The sequence below is a fragment of the Dermacentor silvarum genome, chromosome 5 (assembly GCF_013339745.2).
Source record: "Dermacentor silvarum isolate Dsil-2018 chromosome 5, BIME_Dsil_1.4, whole genome shotgun sequence".
NCBI lineage: Eukaryota > Metazoa > Arthropoda > Arachnida > Ixodida > Ixodidae > Dermacentor > Dermacentor silvarum.
Window position 1 is genome coordinate 87,668,386 of NC_051158.1, and position 12,644 is coordinate 87,681,029.

Here is a 12,644-nt window from a genome sequence, read left to right on the forward strand (position 1 = left end):
ATGCGACGTACTTTTCTCAGAAAAATAAAAGTTACTCCATTGTCATTAAAGGAGCTTTTCTGTTTTTGTGGTACTTTAAAATCAACTTTGGCCAAAATAAGAACACAAAATTATTGTACATTATCTTTCAACTTTATTCATTTATGCTCATACGCACGCTCACTATAATGTGAGTGAGCTGTAAGGCCATGCAAAATGAATGTCGAGATCATCTCTTGAAGTACAATACAAAAATCGTACTAAGGATCCACAAGACTACCGCTCGTACCTTTCGTTTTTTTTTTTTTCTCTTGAGCGCACGCGCAATACTGGTGATCATGCTATCATGCGCCAGGACGAAAAAAGAAAAAGAAATGAAGTTCTATTACGACACAAGAGCTAATTCTCCTCGTTTTATTGACGCGCTAATGATACATGCTAAGAAAATGCAATGAAGTGGATGCCATGGGTGACATTTTCATGACTACGCTAATTAGCAGAAATGAAGACCAGGACGTAAACTGTACCTGTTTTCTTTACAGACACGGAAGACCATCTTCAAAGTGTTGTTGCACCAGCGCACGATGGGCAATCGGTGAGAGTCGTGAGACATCGTTCGAACAGCAGCAGGCAACGAACGGTACCATCCTTTGTCAATTAAGGCTTCTTTACTTCTCCCTTCGGTGGCATCGGGACGCACAAAAAAACAAAGGGACTGCTGCGCATACCACACTGCGAGCGAGTACGAGTAGCGCTAGTCTGCCCACGCCGGCCACTACTCATCGGTTATAAAACGAAATCTTGAAACCCAGTAGAAGACAAGGCTCTGACGGCACGGTCCGGCACGACCCCCTGAACGAGATAGAACCGGATTCCTCACTCCGGAAGAACCGCCACTCACTTACTGAACCACCGCTCCCTCACTCTTCAAAAGAGCGGCTCAAAAGATCCGGCTCGCTCCTGAGCGCTCTTTAGGAACAGTTCCTCACAGCTCACAGAACGAGAGAGAGCCGGCTTCCTCTCTCCGAAAGAACCGCCGCTCACTTACTGAACCACCGCTCCCTCGCTCTTCAAAACAGCGGCTCAAAAGATCTGGCTCGCTCCTGAGCGCTCTTTAGGAACAGTTCCTCACAGCTCACAGAACGAGAGAGAGCCGGCTTCCTCTCTCCGAAAGAACCGCCGCTCACTTACTGAACCACCGCTCCCTCGCTCTTCAAAAGAGCGGCTCAAAAGATCTGGCTCGCTCCTGAGCGCTCTTTAGGAACAGTTCCTCACAGCTCACAGAACGAGAGAGAGCCGGCTTCCTCTCTCCGAAAGAACCGCCGCTCACTTACTGAACCACCGCTCCCTCGCTCTTCAAAACAGCGGCTCAAAAGATCTGGCTCGCTCCTGAGCGCTCTTTAGGAACAGTTCCTCACAGCTCACAGAACGAGAGAGAGCCGGCTTCCTCTCTCCGAAAGAACCGCCGCTCACTTACTGAACCACCGCTCCCTCGCTCTTCAAAACAGCGGCTCAAAAGATCTGGCTCGCTCCTGAGCGCTCTTTAGGAACAGTTCCTCACAGCTCACAGAACGAGAGAGAGCCGGCTTCCTCTCTCCGAAAGAACCGCCGCTCACTTACTGAACCACCGCTCCCTCACTCTTCAAAAGAGCGGCTCAAAAGATCTGGCTCGCTCCTGAGCGCTCTTTAGGAACAGTTCCTCACAGCTCACAGAACGAGAGAGAGCCGGCTTCCTCTCTCCGAAAGAACCGCCGCTCACTTACTGAACCACCGCTCCCTCACTCTTCAAAAGAGCGAGCGGCTCAAAAGATCTGGCTCGCTCCTGAGCGCTCTTTAGGAACAGTTCCTCACAGCTCACAGAACGAGAGAGAGCCGGCTTCCTCTCTCCGAAAGAACCACCGCTCACTTACTGAACCACCGCTCCCTCACTCTTCAAAAGAGCGGCTCAAAAGATCCGGCTCGCTCCTGAGCGCTCTTTAGGAACAGTTCCTCACAGCTCACAGAACGAGAGAGAGCCGGCTTCCTCTCTCCGAAAGAACCGCCGCTCACTTACTGAACCACCGCTCCCTCGCTCTTCAAAAGAGCGGCTCAAAAGTTCCCGCTCGCTCCTGAGCGAGTTCTCTAAGGAGCGAGCCGGATCTTTTGAGCCGTTCTATTGAAGAGCGAGGGAGCGGTGGTTCAGTAAGTGAGCGGCGGTTCTTTCGGAGAGAGGAAGCCGGCTCTCTCTCGAGCCGTGGTGAACCGTTCCGTCTCTTCTGCTGGGTGCGATATCCGCGCCATCTGTTAGCGGCGCGAGAAAGCAACTGCCCTCCCCCCCCTTCCACGCAAGAGTCGCCTCCACCCCCTCGCCGTCGGCTGTCTCTTTAGCCGCTCTTAAGAACGAGTGAGTCGTGGTTTAAGTGAGCGGCGGTTCTTAAGGAGAGAGAACCGGCTCCCTTTCTCCAAAAGAACCGCCGCTCACTTTTACTGAAGCATGGCTCAATGGCTCTTTAAAAAGAGCGGCTCAAAAGATCCGGCTCGCTCCTGAGCAACACATCTCTATTGCTGACGTCTCTTGCTTACACTTTTTTCCGAATAATGACGAACTGATAGGTGTATAGGAATAGATTTTATTCGTCTTTAAAAGGTGCATCATATACAGGTACATATTCAGTCGTAAGACGTGTGGCTTGGCGGACTGAATATGCATATGATGTACCGTTTGCACATGCATATGTACAGTTCTGTACATATGTGTAATTAAGCAAGATTACTATGTTAAGCAGTTGGCCATAATTTAGGGCACACGTCGCGTACGTTTGACCACAACGCTGTTCCTGCTGTGCTGTAGTTCTTCCGCCATTCAAGCGGCTTCATGCGGACACGATTACAGTAATGAACTGTAGTAAAAAACGAATGATTGGAAGTGCAGCCTTATTTTTCCAAAATTCAAGATTCATTTTTTTTTCTCCAAGAGAAAAAGGCCCGGGACTATTGCGAATAGCATTATTTACCTACTTATATATATATATATATATATATATATATATATATATATATATATATATATATATATATATATACCCTCCTACGCCGACCCAGTGGCCATAGTTTACCTCCTTGGGCCACTACGTATGTGCTCCTGGCTGTCATGCTGTGCTGGTCGCTCCATTGTGGACATTACACCTCCTTGTTATCTTACTCTCATCATACCGGCGTCGTCACGCCTTCTGCCCGGACCCAGTGGCCGAAGTTGTCTAATTCTTCGGGCCGCAAGGTACGGGCTCGTGGTCGAGATAGCGTCGTTGACACATCGCCGTCATTCCAGCTTCGGGATCTGATTCTCGTTATGCTGTCGTCGTCGAGTCTTTTACTCTGCCCCATTGGTCCAAGTTGTCTAATAGCTCGGGTCACTAGGTATGTGTTAGCGCTCGCAATGGCATCATGGTCGTTGCAGCGTTGTAAATCGAGCATTGTCATCCTACTCTCGGCATGCCGACATCATCATGCCATGGTCGTCACACAGTCGTCATCGTGCCGCCTTCGTCACGCTGTCGTTTTACCATTGCCATCACTTCAGTCAGATGATTCTATTGGTATGCCGATGTCGTCATACGGCCTTCATTCTGTCGTCGATGCCAATCTTTCTTCGTCATTGTATCATAACTATAATGGCGTTGGAAAAATTATGATTATGCCACTTTTGTAATCTCATCGTCAGACAGTCGCTATCGCGTCTTCATTGAGAGACCGCGTCATAATATCGTCGTGGTCATTCCATTGACGTCATTGCAACTTGGACACCTGAATCTCGTCAAGCCGTCGTCATCATACCGTTGTCGTGAATTTATCGTCGCCACGTTGTCGTTTCACCGTTGTCGCCACGTCAGTATCGTGATCCCATTGCCGTCCGGTCGTCGCTGTCATACCACTTACGTTGATCCATCGACGTCATTTCTTGTTCATTGTTCTATCATGATTATGCTGTCGTTGTACAATCGGAATTAATCCGCCGTTGTCATGACATCGTCGCCATCGCATCGTCGTCAAATATACGCTATTATGGAGCCTTTGTGATGCCGTCGGGGTCGTGCCGTCGCCGTATTACCGTTTCTTCACGCGCTCTTCGGGAAATCGCTGTCGTCACGCCGTCGTATTCGTGCAGGCATTCTCATCATTGTCATTGTCCTTGTACGGTTCTTACGTTGTCGTCGTTATTGCGTTGTTTTAATTTTGGAATCGACATCTAAATGTGGTCATGTCTTCGTCGTTATGCGCCGTTGTCGTTCGCTCAGTATCTTTCCTTCGTCCTTTGTCACTGACTTGGCACCTTACAGTCGTCGTCATGCGTCCATAAATAATGTGCGACATTGGCAAGTGAGCGCCATAGCAAAGATGACCAATATCGGAGTATGTGGCATATATCCGAAGCAATGAATCCTAATAATCACCACTGCACGCGTTAAATAAATGCGAGGTCAGGAATATGGTCTGTCGCTACATTGATTTATTGTTATTCGCATTACAGTCAACAGTCAACGTGTGATGAGTTGGGCCAAAATTTAATCAGCCCACTCTGTCGGTTTCCGCCGCGTTAGCGTTCTTCTAAGGCAACTTCTGATAATCCTAAGTATAACCAATTTAAGGACCACTTAAATTTATGTAAAGAAATTTGCATCGTTTATTTGAACATTTTGTAGCAAAAAGCTTTATTTTAAGTAGGACTAAAACTGCAGCAGATCTAATGAGTGGGAATTACAGCGAAGCTTTGTGTGAGTCCATAGAGTCTAAACACGAGTACACCCACGCATGCCGGCACACACACACACGCACACACACAAGGGTGGGCGCACACAAAGTATATCGAGTTTTTGATAAGCCGAGTTACTGAAAACTAGTGAATAAGACGAACACTTCGAACGCGTCATGGTTTCAGAGGCGGCATGGGCATATGTACGTACTGTAATTCCAGTTCACTGTGTCCGCAAGCAGCATTTACCTTTCAGGTAGATACATGTGCACTTTAGCTGCACATTTGTTTTCATCGATGTTTCTGAGTCCTCCTTGAAAACTAATTGTGCTAGGCCATTCTCTGACTTCAGAAGAGGCCCAACCAAGGTCACCCTCATTGCCTGTTTTGTGGTTTTACCGGTGGCTCCCACAGCCAACCAGCATACCGATCATTGCTAAACTTCTTACACCGACAAGATATGCGATTTTAGGCAATTTTAGGCACAGAATGCCATCTGCGAACGCTAGCGCTGGTACCATTATTCCTTTGCAGATTCCCTGCGCCACCACATACTTATTGTACACTATGCTTCATTATTGCTGCATTCCGCTTCCCCTTTATTTTCAGATGATATTGGTTGGTACTTGAGTCTTTCCTTCTTTTACGCATACGTCGAGGTATTTATATTGCTTGTCAATGGGTATGACTTGCTGCTAAATTGCCACCATGTAGTTAGTCGTCTCTTCATTAAAATCATAATTCCCGATTTCTCTGTGCTAAACTTAAGGCCTAGATTTGTCTTGGCGTTGCCACACACATTCGCGAGTCTCTCTAAATCTCTAGTATTGTCCGCTAGTAGCACTATGTCGTACGCATGAATTAGTCCCAAGACCTTCTGTTGCACAATTTGTCCTTTACACATGCAGCACAAAGCAAACCCTAATACACTGTTCTCCAGCTGTCTTTCTATGTCCTTAACATAAAGCGTGAACAATAATGAAGGCATAGGACATCCTTGTTCAAGTCTTTGGTGAATTTTCACCACTTCATTACACCTTCGGCCTTTCCAGACAATTCGCACTTGGTTGTCTCTATAGTGCATCCCTTCGGCAACTCCACGAAGTTGTCATCTATGCCTTCGGGCTGCAGAATATCTCATGACAATTCTCAGTCTACGTTGTCGTAGGCTCTCTTAATATGTAGAAATCATATCCATTACATTACAGTGACGAAGAAAGGTGGCCATCCGTGACACGATGAAGGTGGTATGGCGACGACGGCTTGACAATGGAATGACGTTACTGAGGTGATGACAATGGTAAAGTGACATCGTGACGACGGCGGTGGCATGGCAATGACTCTGACTGCCATGGCGTGATGGTGATGGCATGACGAGAGTCGGATGCCAATGCTGGAATGCCGAAGCTGCAACGACCACGACGGTGTCATGATCGAACCCAAACACATACCTACTGGCCTAAGCTATTAGTCAAGTGAACCAATGGGTTAGAGTTGAGGCCGTGTCCATGAGACCATGACGAGAGTCAGATCATGCGCTGGAATGACGGCGATATAACGACGACGATTGCCATCACGACCTACCTTGTGGCTCAAGCTATTAGATAACTCGGGCCACTGGGTAGGGGTAGAAGGCATGATGACGACGGCATGAGGAGAGTGTGATACCAAGAAGCTCGAATGACGACAATGTAATATCCACGACGGCATCACGACCAGTAGCACATACCTAGTTGCCCAAGGAGGCAAACTTGGGTCACTGGGTCGGCGTAAAATGCTAGATAGACAGATAGATAGATAGCTAGATAGATAGATAGATAGATAGATAGATAGATAGATAGATAGATAGATAGATAGATAGATAGAGAGATAGATACATAAATAGAGAGATTGTGTTCCCTCAAGCTAAAACGTAGACAGTTATAATATACTCAACGGAAAGTATACGAGGCTTGTGCGGGCTTGTGCGCTTGGGATGGCTTGTGCTACCACGAGCTACCCAATTACCAAGGTATAGGGGAGAACGGTTAGAGTGTGGGAAGTACTTAATGACTGCTAACGCAATAATACAAAGACAAACGCAATCTATTGCACCAGCGGCGGCGTTGGCAGTAGTTGCAAGGCCAATTCACATAGGTCGCGAAGCTTCGGGCGAAAAGCGGTTCAGAACCTATTGCCAGCGACATCAACAAGGGGAGTTATGGGAGTGGCAATTGAAGCGCGACTAGTGGAGGACGGAACAAACACTGATAAAAAAACGATTTTTTGTCAAGGGCGAAGCAATTTTTTATACTTTTCAAACGACATTTATGTCCCAATCAATTTTGATTAGGCGCAATGTGTAAAGAAATTATGACAGTGCTTTATTTATACCTTTTTCTCAGCGCCCTCTGAAGAAGGGGCGCATGTCGTAATCATACCATGCAGCCCTTGTAGTGCACGGAAAGGCGCGCTCGTAAAGTTCGTCTGCTACGACACGCCTCCTCGCATGCTTTGGTGTTTCGCTCCTGCATGCGTTCTCTGAATTATTGTGGCGCGAATTTACTTTTTGCTGAGCGTGGTGTTGCGAGGTGCGTTTCATCGTGGATGAAAGTGCTGAACACTGTGTCCAACGGGCATGGCGTCCTACGGGACGATGCGACCAACAGTTCACGCCGAACGTTTTCCTCGATACCCGCGGAAACGATGTGCCGTGCAAGGATGCAACAGCAGCGACCGTACGGCTGGCGTTTCACTACACCGGTTTCCTCTCTATTCCACAAGGTGAGGCAAAACTCTATAACTATTAATGCCTTCCTGTAGGGTTGTGTGGAGGGATGCCGTGGTGCTTTGAAAAATCTGTGTGAAACTTCTGTTACTTTACAATTAGCACTACGTCAGGTTTTAGTTTTGGCTCGGAGCTTTTGGTGTCAACCCCAGCGCTTCACCACCTATTCAAATAGCGCAAATATTGTGCTTCAATCAATTAAAATTCGCATCGCTTTAGTTCTATATAAAAACAACGCTCCAAATCGTTATTACTGTGCTTAGATGCACAACTAGGCCGATATTTTGTAGCGATGCCTTTCATGTAATAATGCCTTTTTGCGCTTATCGCGCTTTGTCAGTGGTCCGAGCGACGGTCCGCTCGCGTTATCAACGGGATCAGCCGGAACAGACTGATCGGTGGATGATAAGACTAGAGTAGAATAAGTAATAATGCCTCGCTACAAAATACTGTCCCTAATCTCTCACACACAGTACTTCGTGCTTTCACTTTGTGCTACAGCCACATCTTTCCTGCCATGGGTTCTTCATTTGCTGTCATCACCCTGCTTTGCGTTGATCTAGTTTTCTCTTTTTTTCTTCCTTATTCACCAGGACATTGGCCTAAATAATGCTACATGCTACTTTGAATTTGCAGGCGTGAATCCTGGGTGAAATTTTGTAGGAACCCATGCCTGCTAGATAAGACGCCGGGACAACTACGGTCAAGAGTAGTGTGCTCGCTGCACTTTCATGAATCAGCATTCCTGCGGCCCGGTTTGCTTCGTCACGACGCAGAGCCTACAATATCTCCTGTTATCAGTAAGCAAATCGCCAAGCCGTCTTTCGCTCGACAATAGGCATGCCTGTACTATAGTCGTTCGTAAAACAGTGCTTATCTTTAATAGAACAAGGGGAATGCATGGACAGAATTGATCTAATGCATTCCTTGGTATAAAATCAACGTATATTTACTACACCTTTATGGCAGGCACCGGATCTGACACCCATGGCGACAGGTGTGGTGACGTTGGTCAGAATCATCTCCAGCCTTCCAAAATTGAAGGTGACTTTCATTTTAACATTACACGTAGTTGCATAAGGCATAAATAAATTGTCCACATTACGTTTGCAGAGTCCAACTTGTCAGGCCACGTGAGCTCGTTCATCTCAGAGGGTGTCTCGCCAATGGGCTGCCAACCAACCACCGTGAAGAAATCACCTAGTGTAGGAGGTAATTCCTTGCCTATTTATGTTAAGGACACATATAAGGAGCGAAGACACGACTGTTCCCTTAGTACCCGAAAAAAAAAACTGCAGGGTGGAGCACAGTAAGGGACCAATGTGATCACACGTACGCCTGTCCTCCACTAGGACGTGCAGTCTCTCCGCAGGAAGTCCCACGTAATTCCTGGCGCAATGTGCTCTCTGTGGCACTCTCATCACTTCTTTCTTCCTTTTTTTCTTTCATTTTTTGCTGCGTGTTTGACACACTGAAATGAACCATATTATGTCCCTCATTCGCAGCACCCCGTGGCTACATGCAATTGGAGGAGGCTGTTCCTGCACAAGATGGCAGTGGTAACGCCGCTCCCCAGGTGCCATCGGTTCTTGAGCCAACATCCTACCGGCTTGCTGAAGGCAGCGCCTCGGTGAAGGAGTTCTCTCGTGTAGAGGGTAACCTTGCCTTTTTATGTTAAGGACACATATAAGGAGCGAAGACACCACTGTTCCCCAACAATAGGTTCCCTAAAAAAATTGCAAGGTGGAGCACAGTAAGGGACCACTGTGATCACACGTACATCTGTTCTTCACTTAGAGGCGCAGCACCTCCGCAGGAAGTCGCTGGTAACTCCTGGCGGAATGTGGTCTCTGCGCCATTCTCGTCACGTCTTTTCTCTTTTGTTATCTCTCCAGGTTGGACAAGCTAAAATGCCTCATATTTCTCCCTCCTCCGCAGAACAAGATGATTACATGCAGTTGGAGGGGGCCGTTCCTGCACAAGAGGCCAGTGGTGACGCGGCTCCCCAGGTTCCGTCGGTTCCACAGACTTCTCGAAAATGCTCTGTCACTGGCACAGCTGCTGAGGCTTTCCGCAAATGTAAGTATATTTACATTGTGTAAAATCATATTGGGCGCCAACGCGCCCTTTAAATTTTATGAAAGTGTAAGGTAAAAACAAAAGTGGAAATTTTCTTACGAATGACATCACCCAGTGAGGATTACAAGACATCTGTTGTTGCGGTTGCCTGCTATCGGCTATTTGTCTTGAGCTCCCTTAATTATTATACTGGTAAAGTATTACAAAAATGCTAAAAAATCTATAGCGCTGCCCATGAAGTCACTAACGATATGAAAGCAATTGAAAGTCATCCAGAAATACAATTCTCTCGCAGATTTATCTAAGGCTAAAGATGTAAAAACAGAAAAGATATTTCTGTTATGCTTTTTGTGCTCGCCACAGAGGGCTGGCATTAAAATAAGGTCATGTTTCACTGCTTTGTTAAATATTTCCCTATCTTCAAACAATAACTTTTGTTTGGTCTCACTGCGCTGAGCACTGATTCATACAACACGAAGTGTGCAGCAGACATGTCTGCTTACGCGCCAAGAATGACTTGCCAAGTGGGCCCCCTGTTCTCAAATCCGCAGAAACATTCGCACAAGTTCATTCAAGGATGTAAAAGTCAGCTGGGGCTGCAGTAATCAGCATTCCTTAGCGTTACACAAATAGCCCTCGTAAAAAGCTAAATACAATCTGGTCATGCCTCAAAGCTCAGAACTATGTAAAAATTAGCCAGTATCACATGCTCATCTTAACGGTTTCTAATATACATTGAATATCTATGAAGCAAACTTTTTGAAAAACCCACATCTTTCCACACCCACAGCGCCCTGTACCAGTGAGTCCGAGGCTCGCAGAAAAACCAAGGAGCTCAAGAAAAAACTGCGGAAGCAGCGGGATTTTAACCAGAGGCTGCAAAGAAGACTGCAGAGGAAGCGTCAAGCCTAAACGATTGAAAAAATCGTCCGGAGCGTCCGCTTACACGTGTCTCCACCTGTTACTGCCCTCCTGGAGGCTCAGCTGAGGATGAAGAATGTGAGCCGGTTCGGTCGCTGATGGTCAAGCCAGAACAAATCCTTTATGCCTTAGGGCTCTACTTTCATAGTCCGAAGGGTTATATGTATTGCAGGCGACTTCTCAGGCTGCCATCAGTGCGATCCTTGCAGTTATGGCTTCAGCGTGTGCCACTAAGAGTTGGGTTTTTCCCGGAAATCTTCGACCTAATAAAGAGACGAGCGGCTACCTTTTCCATGAGTGACAGAGCCTGCTGCATTGTTTTCGATGAAATGCATATTAAAAAAGAACTTTCATACAACCCCTCGCATGACAGGTTTGAAGGTCTGGAAGAGTATAACGGTTTTCAAGGCAATAACCTCTGCAACAAGGCTCTTGTCTTCATGGCAAAAGGTATCCGAACGCCATGGAAACAACCTCTTGGTTATTTTTTTGCCTATCGAGGAACACCCGCAAGAATTTTGAAAGACCTGCTTTTGCAATGCTGCAAGTCCTTTGTGGACGCTGGCTTGCAACCAGCAGCGGTAGTCTGTGACCAGGGAAGCCAGAACGTGTCCCTTTTTGCAAGCCTAGTCACCACCGAAGAGCCGTATACGGACATAGACGGAAGGAGGCTTTTTTTTTTCTTTTCGATGCTCTGCACTTACTTAAATGCCTCCGAAACATGCTATTTAAGCATGATTTCAGAATAGGTGATCACCTTGGGAAGAGCAGTTACATTAGGCAGGCGTATGAAAAGGACCGCACGCATGAGATTCGTTCGATACCAAGGCTGAACGACAGACATTTTAGCCTAACCTTTGCATCAAAGATGTCTGTAAAATTGGCTGCACAAGTTTTCAGCAACCACTGTGCTGCTGCAATATACACCTTGGTCACTTTTCAGCAGCTGCCCGCTGAAGCAATTTATACTGCACGATTTGTAGAAAGGATAAATCGTTTGTTTGACTGGCTGAACAGTTCACAGAGAGTGGCAAATACACCTTATGCATCTGCGATGTGCAATGGCTCTGTCCATAGAGAGTTTCTGACGGAATGCATTGCAGTATTTGAAAATATGCGAGTAGTGGGTTGTCCGAGGCAGCCGCCTTGTATACGCGGGTTTTGTTTAACCATGCGGTCTCTTTTGATGCTCTATGATCATCCCACAATGAATTATAGATTTTCTTATGTTCTCGCCTCGCAATTAAACCAGGGCGCACTTGAAAACAGCTTTTCGACGATAAGGTCCAAATCAAGTGCGAACACCAACACTACAGCTCGACAGTTTCAGGCCGCTTTCAGGCATCTTTTGATCAATGACCTGTTCAAGTTGTCTGAAAACTCTAACTGCGCCGAGGACATGACAACACTCTTGGCAACTCTTCCTGTCGGCATTTCGGCACTGTTTCCGGCTCTTGGTATCGGAAGCACAGTCTTGCTTAGCATGACAGATGATTCTTTCTCGGACGAGCTTTCGGACATACAGCAAAATAACCTAGTTTATTTTTCCGGCTGGTTAGCGGCGAAATGTTTGCGGTCCCATTCGTGCGTCGGAACAACCCAGAAATGTAGCCTGAAGGTAGAATATGCGTCATTTAGCGAGGCCAACAAAGTGCTACTATATTTGAGCGTAAAAGGTACTGCGGAATCTGACTTTGGAAGTCTCTCAGTTCCTTCCCCTCCATTCGTGTCTTTTGTTGAAGGCTGCGAAAATGTTTTTCAGGAAGCTATCGGTATCCTTTTCTCCATGGAGAGAGTAGGACATACGTTGTGTACGCGTCTTCATGAGAAGGTTGAAAAGACACTCACCGTTTGTGAAGAGGACGTTTATAATGCCTTGTTTTGCCTCTTTGCCCTAATCAGGTTGCATTGGTTTGCACGAAAAAGAAATGTTGAATTTTAATGTGCACAAAAGAAGCGTCAAGCTAAGCAACAAGTGCAAAGGCTAAACAGTTGAGATTTCTCAGGGTATATTCCAAGTGGTGAGCAAGGTGGTGAGTCTCCTCACAAAGAAGGCAAACTTATTTGAAGAAAAAAAGTTTGGTGCATAATTCGAAGGCGTAAAATGGGAGAACGCCATATCTGGCACTATATTATGAGCAGTAAACTGTGTACACTTTCCATGCTTTT

The 12,644-nt window shown here is 46.5% G+C and overlaps 1 protein-coding gene across 1 annotated transcript; it reads left to right on the top strand.

The window, feature by feature from the left end:
- Nucleotides 1-11,196: 11,196 nt before the first annotated feature.
- LOC119452486 (uncharacterized) lies at nt 11,197-12,417 on the top strand. Its single transcript, XM_037714604.1, has one exon. The coding sequence runs from the start codon at nt 11,197-11,199 to the stop codon at nt 12,415-12,417; it is 1,221 nt and encodes a 406-aa protein (XP_037570532.1).
- The last annotated feature ends 227 nt before the right edge of the window (nt 12,418-12,644 follow it).